Source organism: Mus caroli, chromosome 10, assembly GCF_900094665.2.
Source record: "Mus caroli chromosome 10, CAROLI_EIJ_v1.1, whole genome shotgun sequence".
NCBI lineage: Eukaryota > Metazoa > Chordata > Mammalia > Rodentia > Muridae > Mus > Mus caroli.
This window is the reverse complement of record NC_034579.1, coordinates 119,543,422-119,563,786: the sequence shown is the minus strand read 5'-3', so window position 1 is coordinate 119,563,786 and position 20,365 is coordinate 119,543,422. Positions and strand designations below refer to the sequence as shown.

Sequence of the window (20,365 nt, the reverse complement as noted above, 5' to 3'; positions counted from 1 at the left end):
GAGGGCGGGCCTCCGGTCACATGACGGCTGCGCAGGTGAGCACCGCTTCCGGGTCGGGCTTCGGAGTCGCGGCCAGCTCCCGCTTCCACTCGGTCGGGTGCGCGGGAGACTATGGCGTCCTCCTCCGTCCCTCCCGCCACCGCACCCGCGGCAGCTGGAGGTCCCGGCCCGGGATTCGGCTTCGCCTCCAAAACCAAGAAGAAGCATTTCGTGCAGCAGAAAGTGAAGGTGTTCCGGGCCGCCGACCCGCTGGTGGGCGTGTTCCTGTGGGGCGTCGCCCACTCGGTAAGAACCGACCCGGATCCCGGCTCCTGCCCCTCGGCCCGAGGGTCTCCCGGGTCCTCGCGCTGCCGCCTTTCCCCCGCCCGGCCTGGTTCCCAGCGCACCATTCCCCGGTGTCCCCCGGGGTGGCTTCTGGTGGAGACTCTTGTCTGTCCCCTTCCCCTTTACTCCTCCCCTAGAGTTCCATCTTCTCCACCTGATATCCAGCTCTGTTCCTTGACTCCTTCCTGTCAGGTCCAGCCCCAGGCTACAGGGACTGGCCAGGATCCGGCTGCAGCCAGAGGGACATTAAGGGGAGTGGCTCTGAAGGGTTATTGGTGAGGTCTGGGTGCGACAGTGCGTGAAGCGTGTTTGGGTACTACTGCCTGGCCAGAGAAGTAGTTTGATTTCTTCTCCACCTTGCTTTTGAGCCCCAGCCCTTGACTTTCGAGCCTTGGCTTTTTCTGGGAATGCCTCTAGGCTTTTTGGACCTTCTAACCCTGCTTGCCCTTTCCAGAGATTCAGCGTTTCAGAGAAGTTACCCCACTCTGACCCTAGGGATGCACTCACTGAGGTCGAAATGCTAATATATGTCTTTGGGCTTAGCTGTGTCCCCATTGTTGGCTGGAGTGATGGTGTTTGGTATAAATGGAGTCACCTGTAAACCAGGGAAAGGTTGAGGAGCCGTGGTGGCAAGGACGTTATTGGTGGACTTTAGATGCCAGAAGGGGCTCAGAACAGTGCAACTGAGTCCGATGGGTCCATTGCACCTCCTGTCCTGAGGATATCGTGGAGGAACCAAGGCTAGTGAGGCATGGCTGGTTTTCTCCTTACTTAGGTCGGGAGTAGGAAGCATGCAGTTATCTTGAGCTTGACAGGGACTATTTTGATTACCAACTTCTTTGGGTTGTAGACATGATGTGTTGTGGAGGTGTGAGGGGGCGAGGAAGATGCCACATTGTTATTTTCTGATTGGAACATCGCTGGCGGTCAGTTAGCTCCCTTCTGCCTTGGCTGCTCCCAGGGGTATTATCTTTAGCGAGGATTCCATTTAAGGCATTTGCTGTGGGTAAGACTAGTGGAGATAAGGCTGCCCTAGTACCTTCCAGGTGACTTACCCATCCCTGTGGAACATGTACATACAGGGGAGGGTTTTCCCATAAGACCTGCCTCACGCTCTTTAGGCAAAATACCATCAACAGCTCGCTTTCCAGCCAGCACACATGAACCTCAAGAGTGTAGAACAGAGAAACTCCTTGAACATATGTCTTAGCGATGATTCAGCGTGCTTAGCAGGTGGTAAGGAGCGGGCAGGAAAAGCTGGGAATCTCAAGTAGCTTTTTGTTTTTCTTTTCTTTTTTTTTTCTTTCTGAAGGGATATGTTCTGTCCTCTTTCCTACCAAGGACAAGAGCAGTTGCGTGCACTGCGGCATGTGGGATTTAGGTTAGACTGCAACCTTTGTCAAGTGAGAGAATGAGGACAGGCATCGTCTATTCACTTAATAAGCAGTTCAGGACCTCTGCGTGCCAGGCACTGGACTAGCTGAACCTGCAAGGTGCCGATTAGACGGGGCCTTGCCCTTGCAGAGGCCAAAGCTAGGGAGAGGGACTTAATATAAGCTGGGGATTAAAGTTCTGTGCAGATGCACTGTTAGAGGCGCGCGCCGCAGGGGACACAGATGAAAAAGGACGGATATGAGTCTCCCCTGAGTGAGTGGGCTGCAAGGTTTGGAGACGCAGGGAGCTTATGCCTCCTGCATCCCACCTGCATCCTTCCTGCTGTCGACTGATCTGCGCCCGGGGAGCAGACACCTAACGTGTTCATCTTCTCAGAGATCAGCCCTTCTCCCTCCACCTTTGCCTAGGCAGGTGGCACCTACTGCTGAGAACTGGGTCAGAGTGATCTGGAAGTGTTCTTTCTGTCAGGAGCTACCCGGAGTGTAGGGCATTGCATTCTGCACTGCTGTCAGCCCCTCAGAGTCCCACTAACTCTCTACACCTTAAAAACACATCTTCTTTCCCCTAACAAAGCATGCAGCTGTCTTGGGGTCCTGTCCTTTCCTTTTCTTCCTTCCTTCCTTCCTTTCTTTCTTTCTTTTTTTTTTTTTTTTTTTTCTAGAATTTCTCACAGCTTTAAAAATAGTCCTGAGTTGCTTGCAAGGCTTGCCAAGTATAAAGTGGCTGTTGTGAGCATGACGTTCCATGGGGGTGGGAGTGTGAGGAGCCGTGTGAGGGTGGCTGACAGCAGTTCTTGGGCAGCAGATGGGGTAGGGCCCTTCTCTTACTTCCTGCAGATGTGCAGCCGGTCTTGTTAGGGGAGCTTTGGGATGCTCTTTCTTGATTCTCACCCAGACCGAACTTCTCATGGCCTCCTTCCTTGTGCTTCACCAGATCAATGAGCTCAGCCAGGTACCGCCCCCAGTGATGCTGCTGCCAGATGACTTCAAAGCCAGCTCCAAGATCAAGGTCAACAATCACTTTTTCCATAGGTGAGTGGTCCTCACCCTTCTCATGGAAATCTAGAACAGCAGAGGGCCAGTTAGGTGGCTCAGTGGGTGAGGAGATTGCCGCCAAGCCTAAGGAGAAGGGTTCAATACCCAGCACCTACGTGTTGGAAAGAAATGACCTCTGCCCTCCAGATGAGCTTTGTGTGGTGCACACACCTATTCGCACTCACACAAACTTAAGTGTTCAAAGGGAGAGAAAAACAAGGCCTGGAGTGGTGGAGCCTTTAATCTCCGCACTCAGGAGAAAGAGGCAAGCAGAGCTTGTGGGTCCAGTCAGGGCTACACAGTGAGACCCTTTCTCAAAAAAAAAAGAGAATAGTAAATAGTCTGTTTTTAAGTGAGTCAAAGGGTTTAGACTTAGAAATCAAATGTAGAATTCAGTTTTGTGAAAAAATAAAAACTAACCAAAAACCATCTAAGGGCCAGCAAGATGGCTCAGCAGGTCGGAGCCGTTGCTTCCATGTCTGACAACCTGAGTTCAGTCTCTAGGATATCTGGTGGGATGAGGAGAGCAGGTTCTGTAAGTTGTCTTCTGACCTCCACGAACACGTGTGAGCACGCACACGCACATACCACACACACACACACACACGTACACACACACCACACGCACACACCACACACATGAATAGATATCTGGGTGTGGTGATGCACACCTGTAAAATCCCAGCACTTGGGAGGCAGAGGCGGGTGGATATATCTCTGAGTTCCAGACAGCCTGGTGTACATATTGAGCTACTGGCCTACATAGACTACATAGGGAGAGAGACCCTGTCTCAAAAATAATCAATTAATTAATTAAAATTTTAAATTTAAATATTTCCAAAGTTACCTACATTCTTGTATATACACCTACTCCCTTTCTTCTAGCCTATTCCATCCAATATTAATACATTCAGAAGCTTTGTCATCAGCTTTTGAGCACACAGGTGTGTGCACCACACACTCACAATACTGTAACACATGCATCCATTTGAGCACACCCCACCCAAATAAATGCAATAAGTACTCACAGGGTTTTGTGAGAATTGAACCAGTGTATTTATAGTGTAAAGGTACTTTATGAACCAGCAAGCTTCACATGAATGTAAAGCGATACTGACTACTTACCCTGAAAAACCTGTATTTCAGAGAAAATCTTCCCAGTCATTTCAAGTTCAAGGAGTATTGTCCCCAGGTCTTCAGGAACCTGCGAGATCGGTTTGCCATCGATGATCACGATTACTTGGTGAGAGTCTGTTGCGGGGCGAGGGTCCTCTCTGGTGACTAGAGAGTCTGTTGGCCATTATGATTAGAGAATTGAGAGTTTTGGGTAATATTGTCGTGTGTGTGCATGTCTATGTGCCTGTGTCTATGTCTGTGTGTCTGTATGTGCCTGTTATTTCTGAGCATGTCTGTGTGTATGTGTCTGTCTGTGTGTGCGTGCCTGTGTCTGTGTGCCTGTATGTGTGTGTGTGTGTATGTGCCTGTGTGTCTGTGTTTCTATGTGCCTGTTTGTGTATGTGTGTGTGTGCGCCCCTGTGTCTGTGCGTGTGTCTGTGGCGTGTGTGGCCCAGGGCATCTTTGGAAACGTGGGGCCGGTCAAGCTGCTCTGGTGGGTCAGGCTGTGCATACGCTTAGAGTTGACATTCAGCTGTGCTCAGCCATGTGTGCAACTGAATTAGGAACCGTCACAGAATCTCTCTCCCCGGGGTTCATTGTATTTTATTTACTTATTGTGTGTTTGAGTGGCTTCGTGGATGTGCACGTGTGGGAGTCAGGAAACCTTTCTGGAAGATGCTCTTTTCTTCCACATGTGTCTGAGGGATTTAGTTGCAGTCATCAGGCGTGGGGGCAGACACCTTTCCCACTGAGCCTTCTCAGCAGTCTGCTGCAGAGTCTCATTCTCTTTGAGAAGGGGTTGTTGGGCCGTTCTCCCTGTATCTTTCTGTAGAATGGGAAGAGGTGCTTCTAGCCTGTTCTTTGTCTCCAGGTGTCCCTTACTCGAAGCCCCCCAAGTGAAACTGAAGGCAGTGATGGCCGCTTCCTTATCTCCTATGACCGCACTCTGGTCATCAAGGAAGTGTCGAGCGAGGACATTGCGGATATGCACAGCAACCTCTCCAACTACCACCAGGTCAGGCCTCTCCAGCCCTGCTGTCCCACTGTGTGCATAAGGCTGGCAAAGCCCACAGCTTCCCTGTTCCTTGCTGTAGGCTGTCTCTCCCTCAGAAGCACTGCTCATCTTCTCATTGCACACTTAGGAAGTACAGCAACAGCAGGAGGGCCTCACTGCTTGCTTCTGTTTGACTTGACAGAAACTGGATGTGTCTCTTCCCACTGGGCACACATCGTCTAAAACCGCTGTTTGTTTTGTGTGCTTGAGCACGGAGGTCAGAGAACAATTTTCTGGAGTTGGTCATCCTTCCCCACATGTGGTTCCAGGGGTCAAACTCAGGCTTGCATGCCTGGTAGCAAATGCTTATCCCCACTGAGCCACCTCATGGGCCCTCAGGAATTCATTTTATTTAAAACCTTTTTATTTCATGTTTATGGGTGTTTTGTCTGCAAGCGTGTCGGTACACCATGTGTGTGCCTGGTGTCCTCAGGCCTGAAGAGGCATCGGATCCCCTGGAACTGTAGTTACGGACAGTTGTGAGCTGCCGTATACGTACTGGGAATGAACCCTTGACCCTGCAAGAGCAGCGGGTGTTCTTAACTGCTGAGCCATGGCTTTAGTCCCTAATAATTTTTAATTAAAATTTTTATTTTTAAGCTGGGTGTGGTGGTACACACCTTTAATCCCAGTACTGGGGAGGCAGAGGCAGACAGATCTACAGAGGGAGTTCAAGGGCAGCCAGGACTACACAAAGAAACCCTGTCTTGATAAACAGATGTAAAATTTGTTTATTTATGAGCGCATATGCCGCTGCCTACTAATGGCAATTGGGTAGCCCCAGGAACTGATTTTATCCTTTCATCATCTGGCCCCAGTGGCTGAGCAGACTGCAGGCTTAGAGACAAGCACTTGTACCAACCCCAGAAATGGATTTTGAGTGGTTAGAAGTAGAGGTTAATCACTAGACAGGGTGGACAAGGGAAGTGGTCTTTGCTAAAGCACAGTACCATGCAGGTGTTTGATAATTAGGAAATTGCAAAAATCCTAGTGTAGCTGGCATGTGTGGTATTAGGAAAATTAAGCTAGAATCAGATAGTGAAAGGGCCTATAAGTCTGTTGAATAGAAATTTGGGCCTTATCCTGAAGCTGGTTTTCAGGGAACTGAAAATGCTATTCAGGCTGGCCGGGCGTGGTGATGCACGCCTTTAATCCCAGCACTTGGGAGGCAGAGGCAGGTGAATTTCTTAGTTCAAGGCCAGCCTGGTCTACACAGTGCATTCTAGGACAGCCAAGGCTATATATACAGAGAAACCTTGTCTGGAAAAAAACACCACCACCAAAAAAAAAAAAAAGCCCCAGAGAAATGAAGGGCTGGACATAGAGCTCATACTTAGCATGTATGAGGCCCTGAGTTCTGTACTCACTGCTATAAACAGAAGACAAAGAAACAGAGAAAGCAAGCAAGCCAGAACCCAACCCTGTGGGTTGGAGAGGGCGCGTACAGAGCTGCCTGCGGTGCCGGTTAATTGTAACCATCTAGGTGAGAATGAGGAGAGTATGGAAGAGCCAAACAGCAGGCTTCGAGGCGTGTGAGGAGACCGGAAGTTAAGGCAAAGGCGCCTCCGAGTGCTTGGTGCCACATGTCATCGCCTGGGTAACAGGACACAAGCAAGAGCTCTCTGGAGGGAGATGGGTGCAACTCTGGGTATGGCCAATATACTTCATCCTGTTTCTGTTTCCTATGTCTGTGATGACTGGGGTATTGATAGAGAATCCAGGAAAGAAGAATAGATTAGGATCTCTGCGGCAAAAGTGCTCACTAAAACCATTTATCGCCACTTGAAATCACTATGGTTTTGAAGGGGAGACTATGGAGAGAGACACACACAAATCAAAAGAATAAAATCTTTCTTAAAAATACAAACGTTTTGGGATAGCATTGGAAATGTAATTGAGGAAAATACGTAATACAAACGTTCAGAAGCAAGTAGAGTGCCCAAAAGGAGACTAAGCATGGGTGAGCCGTTTGGATGACTGATGCCCTAGTTCATCCCTAAAGGACAAGGGACGGGAGGAGAGCAGAGGCGAGCATACTGGGCTGAAGGACATACATGGTCAGCAGGACCATGCACAGATGAAGGGACCCAGCACCTATATTCTCTGCTGGGTCTCGAAGCTGAGGTCTGGCTGTTGAAGCTGAACTCCAGTGATTGATTGTTTCTGAGAGTAATGGCTTATTCACTGCTTTATTAGGAGAGTTTGTGTGTGGGGGTGTTTTGCCTGCATACAGACATGTGCCACGTGTGTGCCTGCTGCCTTTGGAAGCTAGAAGAATCGGTCAGATCACCTGGAACTGGAGTTAACAGACAGTTGTGAGGGCTCCTCTGGAAGAGCAGCCAGTACTCTTAACCCCTGAGCCACCTCTCCAGGTCCTGGGTGATTACTTTTGTAAGATTATCTTTTAAGCCAGGCAGTGGTGGCGTACACCTTTAATCCAAGCACTTGGGAGGCAGAGACAGGTGGATTTCTGAGTTTATCTTTTAAGCAAAGTGGACAGAGAGAGCAGTTTTGTTTTTGTTTGAGACAGGGTCTCATGTAGCCCAGGGAGCGTTGTGACCTTGGACTTCAGATCCTATGACCTCTGCCTCCTGAGTGCTGGGATTGTATGGTGCGGGCCACCACACAGTCTTTCTGCCAGCTGGGCTCTATCCCCAGCCCAAGAACAGTGTTTTATTTGAAGGGGATCAAACCCAGGGCAGAATGGCCTTAGATTTATACCCGTCTCTCCTCAACTGCCCGCTCCCCTCTCCCCCAATTGTGGAATTACAGACATGTGTCACTATACCCAGCTGAGGAATTCAAACTGTGGCTGGGGCTGTAGTTTACCTGGTAGAGTGCTTGCCTGGTGTGCATGAAAACCAGCACCAAATAAACCAGGTATGGTGGTCCAAGCCTCTAATTCCTGCACTCAGGACGGGGAAGCAGGAGTTTGAGAAGTTCAAGGTCATCTTTGGCTACAGAGTGAGTTAGAGACCAGCCTGGGCTACCTGAGACCCTGTGTCAAAAAGAGAAGAAAATTCACATTGCAAGCCAGTTTCTTGCGGAGTGAGGAAGACCAAGTGTTTATTTGCTTTATTTTTAGTAATTAACAATTATTAATGTTTTATTATATTTTATGTGTATGGGTATTTTACCTGCCTGTATGATAGGCAGATGTGTATTATATGCATGCTTGGTGTCTGAAGAGGTCAGAAAAGACCTTTTGATTTCCTGCGACTGGAGTTTCATGTGGTTGTGAGCCACCACATGGGTGCTAGGAACCGAACCTGGGTCCTCTGGAAGAGCCATCTCTCCACTCCAAGTGTCTAAAGTCAGCTTTATTAGAGGACAGTCTGGCAACATCTGACTCCGACTCAGAAAGCAAAACAGCCCTGGGCTGAAGAGTCGGCTCCGTGGCAAGGAGCACTGATCCTCCAGAACTGTCTCTAGGTGACTGATTCGGGAGCTTGCAACGGCCTAGGACTTCAGTTCCAAGGGGTCCTCTCTTGGGGCATTCACACAGACACATAAATAAAGATAATAAAGATTTTTTAAATCGAAGTCTTGGCTGGGTGTGGTGGCACACACCTTTAATCCTAGCATCTCTGAGTTTAAGACGGGATCTGTGAGTTCCAGGACAGGGCTACACAGAAAAACCCTGTCTCAAAAAACCAAACCAAAATCAAGACAAAACAAAACCACCGAGAAATTTAAATAGCTTGGTAGTGGTGGTACATGCCTTTAGTCCCAGCACCTGGGAGGTAGAGGCAGGGCATCTTGTGAATTCAAAGCCAACCTGGTCTACAGAATGAGTTCCAGGATAGACAGGGCTACACTGGGAAACCTATCTTAAAGAAAAAAAAAAAAAAAAAAAAAGAGCAAAACAAAGGCTGGAGAGATGGCTCAGCTGTTAAGAGCACTGGCTGCTCCTCCAGAGGTCCTGAGTTCAGTTCCCAGCACCCACATGGCGGCTCCCAACTATAGTGGGATCTGATGCCCTCTTCTGTCACACAGGCACACATGCAAATAGAGTGCTCATATACATAAACAAATAAACCTTTTGAAGAAAAAAAGGATCCAAATTGATTGTAGATCTCCTTGTAAACATTTATAGTACAAAAACCTAACCCAACAAGAGGAAGTAAATCTAAGTAACCCTGCTTCTGTGATTTATTTGTGTAGAGTCTAGAATAAGAATAACAATACCTACCTTCCTTGAAAAAGTTATAAAGGTAGCCAGATAAAGTGGCTCATTCTTGTAATTGTAACACTTCGAAAGTAGAAACAGGAAGATCAGGAGTTCAAGACCAACCCCAGCTATGTAAGACTCAGTTTCAGACAGCAAAGAAATGAAAAGGTGAAATGGGAAAAGGTAGTTTAAAGAGATAGTTGCAGGCAGAAGTCTCGAGGTTTCTGAACTGTGTGACCTCTTGACTTTGCAACCTCTGTTTGAGATTTTTGCCTGACTCTGGGGTGGAAGCACCTGGATTCCTGTTCCTATGCCAATTGTCCCTTTCGTTTGCTTCCCTAGTACATAGTGAAATGTCATGGCAACACGCTTCTGCCCCAGTTCCTGGGCATGTACCGAGTCAGTGTAGAAAATGAAGACAGCTACATGCTCGTGATGCGCAATATGTTTAGTCATCGTCTTCCTGTGCATAGGAAGTACGACCTCAAGGTAAGAACGGGATAACCTGGGCTAAAGGAAAGACTGCTCATGGCCTGAGAATGGGGGTAACCTTGGCAGGGCACTGGGTAACCTGAAAGAGAGGTCCTTCAGGAACTGTTGGCTGTTCCTCTAGCCATTGCATCTCACTTAGTGTTTGGTCTCTTCACAGGGCTCTCTAGTGTCCCGGGAAGCCAGCGATAAGGAAAAGGTAATATTCCTTTTAGGTGGTAACTATGAAGCATAGGGATGGATGAAAGGGGTCTCCTTAGGATAAAGAAGCAGTTCTCCAGACTGGGTACCGATTGCCAGATGTTTATTCTTACCTGACCACTGAAAAGGAGCTAGATGATAAACTACTGATGTTGGGATGGCAGGGACAGCTGCCGTCGGCGTAGGCTCGTCTGTGTGGCTGGCTGGTCTGTGCTGAAGGTCTGGAGATGGGCAGGAATACCAGGCAGGCTCTCAGAGCCATGTGCTCATTTCCTGTACCTTGTCCTGGGCGCTGTGCTCCAGCAGTTATTTTTACTGAAGAAGGAAGGAAGGAAAGTCAGTACGGAGGGTATTGACTGCCATCTGTAAGCAGACAGCAGGGGGTGTAGTCTGAGGCACAGCTGATTGTGTGAGTCCAGGCATAAGGCAACTGTAGGGCTGCTGCTCTCTTCAAATTCTCTTGAGATGGGGAGCCCTGGATGGAGGTGGGGATCTCTTGATATGGGATAAATTCCCAAAACTTCTGTATTCCTATTCTAGGTTAAAGAACTGCCAACACTGAAGGATATGGACTTTCTTAACAAGAACCAGAAAGTGTATATTGGTGAAGAAGAAAAGAAAGTATTCCTGGAGAAGCTGAAGCGAGATGTGGAGGTAAGCAGGGTGCTCAGAAATGCTTATCTAATCAAAGAAGAACGTTTTTTTCCATTTGTGGTATAAGGTTTATCTTGCCTTGATTGGAGGCGGTGGGGGGGGGGGTGCGCTTCTTAATGGAGGGTTGGGGATGAGCCAGGAGAAACCCCTAGGCTAGGCCTGTCAGTGGCTAGGGGGTGTGGGGCTGGGTGCTTTAGGTTCTAGGACTTGGGCACTGGTGCACTGGTCCGCCATGACCCATTTCTATACTTTCCCTAAGAGGCCCTGAAACCAAGAAGGGAGATGTGTGGGTGGTGCCTGGCATTGGGGGAGTTGTGGATTCTGACTTGTCTGTGGGTCTCAGTTTCTAGTGCAGCTGAAGATCATGGACTACAGCCTTCTGTTGGGCATCCACGACATCATCCGGGGCTCTGAACCCGAGGAAGAGGGGCCTGTGAGGGAGGAGGAGTCCGAGTGGGATGGGGACTGTAACCTGGCTGGACCTCCCGCCCTGGTGGGCTCCTATGGTACCTCCCCTGAGGGTATCGGAGGCTACATCCATTCCCACCGGCCCCTGGGCCCAGGAGAGTTTGAGTCCTTCATCGATGTCTATGCTATCCGGAGTGCGGAGGGTGAGAGAGAACCTGGAAATGTTAGGGGGAGTGGGGTGATGGGGACCCTTGGGAGACAGAGACCAGGGTGGTGAGTGGAGAAACCGCTTAGCTTTTCACAACAAAGTTATCTCCTGGGGAAAAGGAGTTGGGACTGTTGTACCCTGTTCTCACTGCTGGCCTCTCTCCCCAGGGGCCCCCCAGAAGGAGGTGTATTTCATGGGCCTCATTGACATTCTGACACAGTATGATGCCAAGAAGAAAGCAGCTCACGCAGCCAAGACTGTCAAGCACGGGGTGAGGGTTCCCCACAGCCTTTCCCCTCTGGAAAGAAAGCTTCTGGGGTCAGAGCAGTGGGGTGGCTGAGGGAAGGCAGTAGGAGGGTAAACTGAGGGGAAGGCGGAGAGCTCCTGTGACACTGTTCCCTGTTTTTTCTTCTCACAGGCGGGGGCAGAGATCTCCACTGTCCATCCTGAGCAGTATGCTAAGCGATTCCTGGACTTTATTGCCAACATCTTTGCCTAAGAGGCTGCCTGACTCCAGGGTGATTGCGGCATTATGTTGGAGGTGGCGGGTTCTGAGAGGCTTAGGGGAGCTGGACTTGGCCATTACTTCTCTTCTTTGCTAAATTCAGGCTGCAGGCTCCTTCCATTCAAATAACTTCATTCTGGTGGATAGGGTTTTCTCGCCCCAGACATACACTGTCGTTTCTCCCCTTGTCCATTTCTCTGCCCTCCCTCCTTGCTCCCAGTAAGCCCTCCTGCTTCTTTAGAGTGTTATTGTCGACTCTTCTAAGTGCCTTGATCTTTGAAAAATATCTTGTTTCTATGAAATAGGAGGAGCTGGGGGAGGGGTTGTTTGCCATCTTCGGGACCTGACTGGACAGTGGACATGGCTCAAGCAACTGCCTGGATGCACTTTTGCTGAGTGGAAGAAACTGAATGTCTGGATTTTGCTGATACTTTTATGGGGCACTTTGTGGCATGCTTCCTCCCTGGTAAGCCCTGGAATGGAGGGCTTTCAGGATGCTCCAGATGTGGGTGCAGGCATTCACACACAGACAGTCTGGCCTGGAGGTCAGGTGGGGAGTGGTCAGCAGGCTGGCACCTCACAAGGCAGGACCTAAGCCTAAGCGGACTTTTGTGACTATGCAGATGATGGAGAAGGTCCCTGTGGAGCAACGAATGTTCCTGTTCTCCCAGCCCACCCCACCCCACCTCACCTCTTTCCGTGAGCACTTCTGGGTGCAGGAGCCCAGAGGCTAGCGGTGCCCGAGCTTAGGTGCAGGTGTGAGACTCGGGCTGCTCTTCCCACAACCCTGCGCCTTGCTGGTGAGCAGGGAAAGCAGTAGAGGCTGGGACAGGTCGGAGTGCAGGGTTCATTGCCTGGGTGACACCCTTTCTTCCTGTCTCACTATTCCTGGGCTTCTTTCTAGCAGAGGGGAACAGTGCCATCTCCATAATTTGGGGAGGATAGAGCTCTCGAGTGAGGGAGCCTCCGCATCCCTGGGGCATGTGTACCTAGAACTCCCCCTCCTTCTCAAAACCCTTTCTGGTTGGAGTTGTTATTTTGTCCCATCTTCCACTGCTAATGTGTCTCCCAGGGGACAGATGGCCTTCTTTGTCATCTCCCCTCTCCGCCCCCAGAGAGGAGTCAGAGCCATAACTCAATCCACCCAGTCCTCTCCAAAGACAGCTGAATATTAATGCACGCCATCCTCAGAATGGAGAGGACCTGCTAGGCATCTTAGCTCTCCCAGCTCGTGCCTGTAAAGCCAGCACTCAGGAGGCTGAGTCAGTTACTCTGAGAGTTCAAGGCCAGCCTGGGCTACTGAGTGAGACCTGGTCTCAGGAACACTCAAAATAGGTCTGGGGTTTAGCGCTGGAGATCATAGCTGAGTTGGTAGTGTGCCTGCCTAGCATGTACAAAGCTCTGGGATCCACCCCCAGCACCACTTAAGCCAGGCGTGGCGGTGCACGCCTGCACTCCTAGCCTTGGGAAATAGTGGTAAGCAGGATGGGGCATTCAAGGTCATCGCCAGTTACTTGGCGAGGTTGAGGCCAGCCAAGGTAACAGGAGACCATCTTGGGGAAAATGATTCTAAGAAGAGATAGATTGTCTTTGTCTCTGCCTAAAGCCTTTGGAAGCAAGCCACTCATCTTCACTGTTTGGCGCTCTGGAGGTGGGGTGGGCATTGAAGGCAAGGAGCTGCTTTGCTGTGTGTCCATGAGGTCCTCAGGGAGAAGCCCACCATTCCTCACCAAAGGAAGCAGCAAGATGGGCACCCGGTTGGCGTGGGTGGGCCCTGGTGAGTCTCCCATCCCTCAAGCAACCTTTCCCCTGTTGAATGCAATAAGTGACTCCAGCAGCGGTCCCTCAACAACTGGGTTCTCACCGTGAGGCTGTGGTCGTGGGCAGTATTGCCATCTTCACTTACTGCTTCCGTTTTCCATCTGTTTTGTTAATAAAATTGTATATTTACTCCCAATATCACAATAAAATAAATTATTTGATCTAAGTCATTCACAGAAGTTTTTATTTCAAAAAAATACTGAGTATTCCATCCTATGTTTAAGAGTTACAGAGTCAACTGAAGAATATTGGTCTTCAAGGTATTGGGCTCCTGAGCGTGTGTGTGTGGGGGGAGGGGGTTCCAAGATGACTGTGGACTTGGAGTTGTGGGGTGGACATAGGAGCGGGAAAATATTCACCAACCTTGTGGAGGCCAGAGGGGGAGTGGGATGGTGTGTCTGTCTTCACTATGCTCCTGCTCCTCCATCTGTTAACTTTAGTGGGCCTCTAGGGGTACCAGCTCTGTGGGAAGGAATTCTCTGTTCACTCAGACTTCCTGGGAAAGCTATCTGCTTAGAGGCCAGGAAGAGTCCTGCAGGGTCCTGGGAAAGTGAAGGAGTGACCAGTCCTCCAGTTCAGGGGGGAGGGGTGGATGACGTGGTTGGTGCTAGTCTGGGAGTCAGTACCTCTACTCTTGGCTGAGGAGGTCTCTCGGCTGGTGGAAAAACCTGGCTTGATGTGGCCCCAGGGAAGTGAGCTGGAGGAGGCGGAGACAGCTCTGACGGGAAGCAGAGCGGAGCAGAGCTTTTTTCTTTGGGAATTTTTAACTCTATTTGAGCCACATACTTGACACACCACCCCGAGCCATTTTTAAAGGATCTATCCACCTCACGTTCTGCACAGACCAGTGTCCCTATTTGTGGAAAACTAGTCACCAGCCCCCTTCTGGTAACAGGCTGCGAGGGGTGGGGGGTGGGGTCACCGGAGGTAACAGTCTGGAAGGAGGCAAGAGTTGAGGGAGGGGATTGAAGTAGTTTAGTCACAGGGTTTATTTTGTAGTACCAATGTTTTCCTTTTTTTTTTCCTAAAACTTCCCATCCAACATATTCCAGCGTAAGACTTCAAAAAATTGCCCTCCCCTCCAATCTATATACCCACCGACACTGCTCCCACCCCTACCAGTTCCTAAGGGCGCCACGCAGTTGGCTGGGAAAGAAGTGGGGAGAGGTCTCCTCCGGGAGGGGGAAGCCAAGAGAGTGGCGTTTCTAAGGGATTTAACCTCCTACCCTCGGCTACATGACGCCACCCCTCCCTCCAAACACTGGAACTGCGCCTCCATTTTTGTTTTGGGGCAGAGGCAGGGGCTCCCGGGTAGGAGGGGGTCAAAGGAAACGGTGATTATCAGCCGCCAAGGGGAGGGGTGCTCTCCCTTCCTTTCTCTCGGTCTGCACCCCGGCATCCCCTTCCACCTTCTCAGGGTCTCCCCCCCACCCCCGCCCCTTGTTGCTAAGGCCCGGACCGTCATCCCAGCAACAGCCTCAGTCATGTGACCGGCAATGGCGGCGCTGACGAGAGGTAGGTGAGCCCGGCGCCCCCACACCCACCGCGTGCCCCCCCCAGGCCGGGTCCGCACCCTCACAAGCCCCCCGCTTCCCTCCGCCCCCTCCTCCGCCATTGGCCCCCCACGCGCGCGCGGCGGGAGAAGAGGGCGCCCTCGGGGCCCGGGCCCATCATCTTTCCCGCACCTTCAGCCCTGGCCTCCATTTGGGGGTTCTAAGGGCCGCAGTCGGGTGGACACACACCCTCACCAAGCGGCGGGACTCCGGGGCTTCCTCGAGTATGGATGCGGGAGTTGGTTTCGGGTTGGATGGATCCGGGGGCAGTCTCGGGGAGAAGGGTGGGGGGTGCCTCAGTGGACACCCCCCCCCAGGGGACCCTTGCCCTTTCTCGCCGTCCCTGCCAGCGGCCGCTGTCTGGAGGAAGAGGCTGGTCTGGTGTCCGGCCTGGTTTGCCCCAGAGGAATGCTAGACCCAGACTAAACTGTGGCCCCGCCTCCCTGTGCCGTGCCAGCAGGACTTGGAGCTAGGACACCTAGATCCTGGGTTCTCTCTGGTGGGGAGGGGGCATTTCACCGTGCACGGACCATGCGGGTTGAGGCGCTGAGGTTTTCATCTCAAGGACCCTATGATGGAGGCACAAACGGACAGCGGCTTCTTTTTGGATCACAAGGAATTGAGGTCACATGAATGGCCCCTCTTCCTAATTGAGCTGCACTTTGTGTTGTGGGAAAGGCCCTGGAGCTGGGCTGTGACAGGGCTCAGGGGAAAACCTCGGGTCCCTCTAGCCGAGCTCCTGCTTGATTTGCAGCTGACAGCAGCTCTGCGGGCACTGGGTTTAAAGGTGACAGTGAGAACTTTGTTATTGCGGGACTGCTAACACTTTGCTGGCATCCCTAACAGACTTCCGGCTCTCAAGGAAAGGTCTCTGTCAACAACAGGGACTTGAACTATTCGAGAACGGTAAAGCGAGGAGCTTAGGAGATATTTCTGTCAGTGTAATCTGAGGGAGGTGGCATGTACGACCTTCATCCTGTGAGGCCCCCTTTTTTTTTTTCTCCTTCCTGTCTTTATCTGCATCTAGGATCTCCCTCTGCACTGGGGGGGAAAGAGGAATTAGCCTGATGAAGTTCCTTGAGCAACTTGGAGAGGATTCTGCAGGGGAGGAGAGGAACTAGAAGAGCGTTTTCTGTCTGGGCTGGCTGAGGAAATGCTATCATAACTCTTTACCTTCCTCGTCCCCAGCTCTGGCCAGCTGAAGGTGGAGGTGGAGGGACTTCCGCTACCTTCGTCTCTGTGGTCTTTTCAGGTACTCGTGCCTCAGGAGAACCTCAGCTTTCGGGTTCCTCCTGTATTCCAAGAAATCCCCATTTCCAGTACCCCTACCCCAGGTTCCTGGCCGTTTCAAGGGCTCCTGAATTGGGGCCTTTGGGGGTTAGAGAATAGTTTTCTTTCCTCCTCCTCCTCCTTCTGTTTTTTTTTTTTTTTTTTTTTTTTTTTTTTTTTTTTTGAGACAGGGTTTCTCTGTGTAGCCCTGGCTGTCCTGGAACTCACTTGGTAGACCAGGCTGGCCTCAAACTCAGAAATCCGCCTGCCTCTGCCTCCCAATGCTGGAATTAAAGGCGTGCGCCCCCACCGCCCAGCTTTTTTTTTTTTTTTTTAAGATTTATTTATTTATTATAAGTACACTTTTGTTGTCTTCAGACACACCAGAAGAGGGCATCAGATCCCATTACAGATGGTTGTGAGCCACCATGTGGTTGCTGGGATTTGAACTCAGGACCTCTAGAAGTGTAGTCAGTGCTCTTAACCACCAAGCCATCTCTCCAGCCCCCTTACTTTTTTTTCTTTCCCATCCCACCAGGCCACACGATCTCCAAGTATCAGGGGGAAAGGAGAGTGAGCCTGCATGCCAATTCTAAGCTCCTCCGGATCAAAGTGAGCAAATGGAGGTGGGATGGGGTGGGATGAGGGTGGGGAGTCTCCTTCCCTTTGGAGGAACCTTTTTTTTCCACCTTGGGGAGAAGGGGCAGGTTGTTGTACTCAGGGGAGAAATGAAATAAGCAAGCAGGGCTGGTGCTTGGCTTAGATAACGATGAAATATGGAAACCTGTGCCCAGAGGGTGCTGGGCTATGGGACAGAAGCGGAGATAGAAAACCAACCGGTTTGTGGGCAGTGTTGGGGGTTGGCTTTGAGGGGTTCAGAAGGAGCCTGAAGTAGGAGGCACATTTATCTGTCAAATGGGGACTCCCCACTCTGAGTCCCTTTCACCCTGGGGGCAGTGTCGTTCGTCCTGTCCAGAATGGCAGCCTGTGGAGGCTCCTGCAAGAACAAAGTGACTGTCTCCAAGCCTGTGTGGGACTTCCTGAGCAAGGAGACCCCAGCCCGGCTGGCCCGGCTTCGGGAGGAGCACCGGGTGTCCATCCTCATAGATGGCGAGACTTCTGATATCTACGTGCTCCAGCTGTCCCCACAGGGTCCTCCCCCAGCCCCTCCCAATGGGCTCTACCTGGCCAGGAAGGCTCTCAAGGGGCTACTGAAAGAGGCAGAGAAAGAGCTAAAGAAAGCCCAGAGGCAGGGGGAGCTCATGGGCTGCCTGGCTTTGGGGGGTGGAGGGGAACACCCCGAGCTGCACCGCCCAGGCCCTCCTCCCCTCCGAGCAGCCCCACTCCTGCCCCCAGGGGCAAGAGGGCTACCCCCTCCTCCTCCTCCCCTGCCCCCTCCACTCCCTCCTCGTCTCAGAGAGGACACTGAAGAGCAGGAAACCACCTGCCCCATTTGCCTGGGGGAGATACAGAATGCCAAGACGCTGGAGAAGTGCAGGCACTCCTTCTGTGAGGGCTGCATCACACGGGCCCTGCAGGTGAAAAAGGCCTGCCCCATGTGTGGCCGATTCTACGGGCAGCTGGTGGGCAACCAGCCCCAGAACGGGCGGATGCTGGTCTCCAAGGATGCCACCCTCCTGCTGCCCAGCTACGAGAAGTATGGCACCATTGTCATCCAATATGTCTTCCCGCCTGGCGTCCAGGGGGTAAGAGATCACAGTTCCTACCCGTTGGCTTCCTCCAAGTTCACTGTCTCTGACTTAAGAAAAAAAGGCAATGTAGAGAGTATGTTGTTAGACATGGTGTACTCTTGCTGTCTCCCAGCATGCCTTAGGACTTAAATGTTCTGGAGCTGTGGGGGAGGGGCCATCTCCTTGAGGCCCCACTGTTTTATTGGCATGACCCACAGGCAGATGTAAAACTCAGGTGTGGCCAGGCAGTGGTGGTGGTGCACACCTTTAATCCCAGCACTTGAGAGGAAGAAGCAGGCGGATTTCTGAGTTCAAGGCCAGCCTGGTCTACAGAGTGAGTTCCAGGACAGCCAGTGATATACAGAGAAACCCTGTCTCAAAAAACAAACAAACAAACAAACAAAAAACAAACAAAAAAACAACCCTGAAACCAGTCATGAGAGAAAGGGTTGCCCACTAGTACCCTGACTTGAGTGGATGTGTCAGACTCTTCGTGGAGGCAAAGCCCAGGTGAAGGAAGGCACAGCATAACAGGAAGGGAACCTGGCTGCGCTAACCATTGGGAGTGCTGCTCTGTTGCAGACTATATGACAATAAGAGCTGAAGGCAGATGTCTTCCTGCTGGACAAAGAGTCATGTCCAGTTGGTTCACAGGAACAGAGAAACTCTGAAGAAAAAAAAAATGGAGACCAGAGGCAGAGGCAGAGGCAGTAGTATTTTAGGAAGAGGAGGGAATGGGAAAAGATACAATCTTTCTTAGTTGTTGCAGTTGTGCTGACTTATCTGGAAAGTAACTTCCATCACTTATGAACGTCCATTTGTCCCTGACTTGAGATGTGAGGGATTAACGATAAGGATTGAGTCTAGAAACAGCCTCTTCCTGCCCAGGCTCCAAAGTCATCTGGTCCCTGGAAGTCTGTCAGTCTGCTGGGAATGCACGAAAAGGCAGGGCAGACTGACAGACCCCTTGCTGGTGTCCAAGGCCCTTGAGACAGCCAGCTGCTCTCTGCCTCCTCTTCCTCTCAGGCTGAACACCCCAACCCAGGAGTTCGGTACCCTGGTACCACACGGGTGGCCTACCTCCCGGACTGCCCCGAGGGCAACAAGGTGCTGACCCTGTTCCGAAAGGCATTTGACCAGCGCCTCACCTTCACCATCGGCACGTCCATGACTACAGGGAGACCCAATGTCATCACTTGGAACGACATTCACCACAAGACCAGCTGCACAGGGGGACCCCAGCTGTGCGACTCCTCCTCATCTCCCTCTCCATGGCGTCTCCCTTTCACCATTTCTAATTTGGGGGAGCCATCCACCCTCTCAGTCTGTTTTCATCCTGGTCCTGACGCGTTCAGCTTAACACCTCCCCTCCCCACCCAAAAAGCATATTCTGGCTGGGTTATCTTGGTTTTGGAGGTCCCTCCTCATGGGAAGTGGGAGGGGTCTGAATTTGGCCCCAACTGAGCCACTCAAAATGAGGGTGGGTAAGGAAGATCAAGTCCAAACAACTAACTCTGACCCTCATTTCTCTTTGCCCCAGGTTTGGGTATCCGGACCCAACCTACCTGACTAGGGTGCAAGAGGAACTGAGAGCCAAGGGTATCACAGACGACTGAAGGACAGCTCCTTTGCCAAGGCCCCCCCTGCTGTCCTCTACTAGGATCCAATGGAAGCCTCTGCTCCCCCGCCTCTCTCTGCCCCCACACCATCCTTGAGGGGATATGTCTGACTGGGGTGGGAGCTCAGAGGGGAAGGGGACACAGTCCCTTCCCCTGCCCCCCCACTGGCCAAGTGATCTGGCAGAGGCTGGTTTCCAAGGCTCCCGTCCCCTCACTCCGTGTACATATCTTCTCTGCCCCTGCTTCTCCAGTCTCCTTGGCTTTTCCTGGTATGTAACGTGCTCCAGTGACTAAGCTGAGAAAGGACCTGGGTAGGAAGGATGGGGTCTCTAGAACTCCAGTCCCTGAATACTGTCTCACCTTGGACTGATATTAGCTGCCTCCCCCAGCCAGCTGTGTGTTAAGATAACAGTAGTCCTACCTTAACGGACCCTTTCTCTCCTGTGTCTGTCTCTGTCAGTCTGTCTTTCTCTCGATCTTCTCTGCCCCTATAAGGAGCCTCCTCACCGCCCCCCCCTCCCAAATCTGGAATTGCTGCCAGACTGTAGCTTTTAATTTAATAAAAATAAAGTGAAATATGCAACTCTATGCCACACCCGTCTTCTGTTCCTCGGACAGGGTGGGAGTGGGTGGGGTGTGGACCCGCTGAGGAGATGGGGTAATGGGGAATCCTTGCATGCCTGAATGGACCCTTTCTCTTCCTAGGAGTCACTCTCCTCTGGCAGAGCTAACGCTGGGCGTTGCAATAACCCTGCAAAGCCCTAGGCCACACTTGGATTGATGGAATCAGGATTAAGAGGGGTTTGTTTGTGGTTCAGCTACGTTTGTGGAGAAGGGAACAACCCTACCCCTT

The 20,365-nt window shown here is 51.3% G+C and overlaps 2 protein-coding genes and 1 long non-coding RNA gene across 10 annotated transcripts; 2 read left to right on the top strand and 1 right to left on the bottom strand.

Moving 5' to 3' along the window:
• Positions 1–13,550, top strand: Pip4k2c (phosphatidylinositol-5-phosphate 4-kinase type 2 gamma). 2 transcript variants are annotated; one of them, XM_021173527.2, is made up of 10 exons: positions 1–285; positions 2,653–2,750; positions 3,900–3,996; positions 4,741–4,884; positions 9,437–9,583; positions 9,744–9,782; positions 10,325–10,438; positions 10,782–11,049; positions 11,222–11,325; positions 11,473–13,550. In XM_021173527.2, the coding sequence occupies exons 1-10, from the start codon at positions 112–114 to the stop codon at positions 11,551–11,553; spliced, it is 1,266 nt and encodes a 421-aa protein (XP_021029186.1). In that variant the 5' UTR covers positions 1–111; the 3' UTR covers positions 11,554–13,550. The 2 variants fall into 2 exon arrangements, with proteins under 2 accessions (XP_021029186.1, XP_029338422.1); XM_029482562.1 differs by lacking the exon at positions 1–285 and adding an exon at positions 503–599.
• LOC110302796 lies at positions 7,967–15,343 on the bottom strand. The gene is made up of 4 exons (XR_002378842.1): positions 15,066–15,343; positions 13,744–13,842; positions 13,424–13,481; positions 7,967–10,099 (listed from the first exon to the last, which is right to left on the bottom strand). It is a non-coding gene; the product is annotated as an uncharacterized LOC110302796 (long non-coding RNA).
• On the top strand, positions 14,159–20,105 carry Dtx3 (deltex E3 ubiquitin ligase 3). 7 transcript variants are annotated; one of them, XM_021173528.2, is made up of 6 exons: positions 14,159–14,268; positions 14,832–14,895; positions 15,961–16,185; positions 16,741–16,814; positions 17,179–17,908; positions 18,920–20,090. In XM_021173528.2, exons 4-6 carry the CDS (start codon positions 16,786–16,788, stop codon positions 19,355–19,357), a joined length of 1,197 nt encoding a protein of 398 aa, XP_021029187.1. In that variant the 5' UTR covers positions 14,159–14,268; positions 14,832–14,895; positions 15,961–16,185; positions 16,741–16,785; the 3' UTR covers positions 19,358–20,090. The 7 variants fall into 7 exon arrangements, with proteins under 7 accessions (XP_021029187.1, XP_021029188.1, XP_029338425.1 ...); XM_021173533.2 differs by lacking the exon at positions 14,159–14,268 and having other exon boundaries at positions 14,347–14,895; positions 18,920–19,137; positions 19,434–20,105; XM_021173534.2 differs by lacking the exon at positions 14,159–14,268 and having other exon boundaries at positions 14,349–14,895; positions 17,160–17,908; positions 18,920–19,137; positions 19,434–20,100.
• The last annotated feature ends 260 nt before the right edge of the window (positions 20,106–20,365 follow it).

Bases quoted from the DNA above. Each gene is read 5' to 3' on its own strand.
- Pip4k2c (XM_021173527.2), top strand. From the start codon at position 112: ATGGCGTCCTCCTCCGTCCCTCCCGCCACCGCACCCGCGGCAGCTGGA. The intron at 2,751-3,899 runs GTGAGTGGTCCT...CCTGTATTTCAG, and splicing joins AACAATCACTTTTTCCATAG to AGAAAATCTTCCCAGTCATT. The intron at 11,050-11,221 runs GTGAGAGAGAAC...CTCTCTCCCCAG, and splicing joins TGCTATCCGGAGTGCGGAGG to GGGCCCCCCAGAAGGAGGTG.
- Dtx3 (XM_021173528.2), top strand. From the start codon at position 16,786: ATGCCAATTCTAAGCTCCTCCGGATCAAA. The intron at 16,815-17,178 runs GTGAGCAAATGG...CGTCCTGTCCAG, and splicing joins CTAAGCTCCTCCGGATCAAA to AATGGCAGCCTGTGGAGGCT. The intron at 17,909-18,919 runs GTAAGAGATCAC...TCTTCCTCTCAG, and splicing joins TCCCGCCTGGCGTCCAGGGG to GCTGAACACCCCAACCCAGG.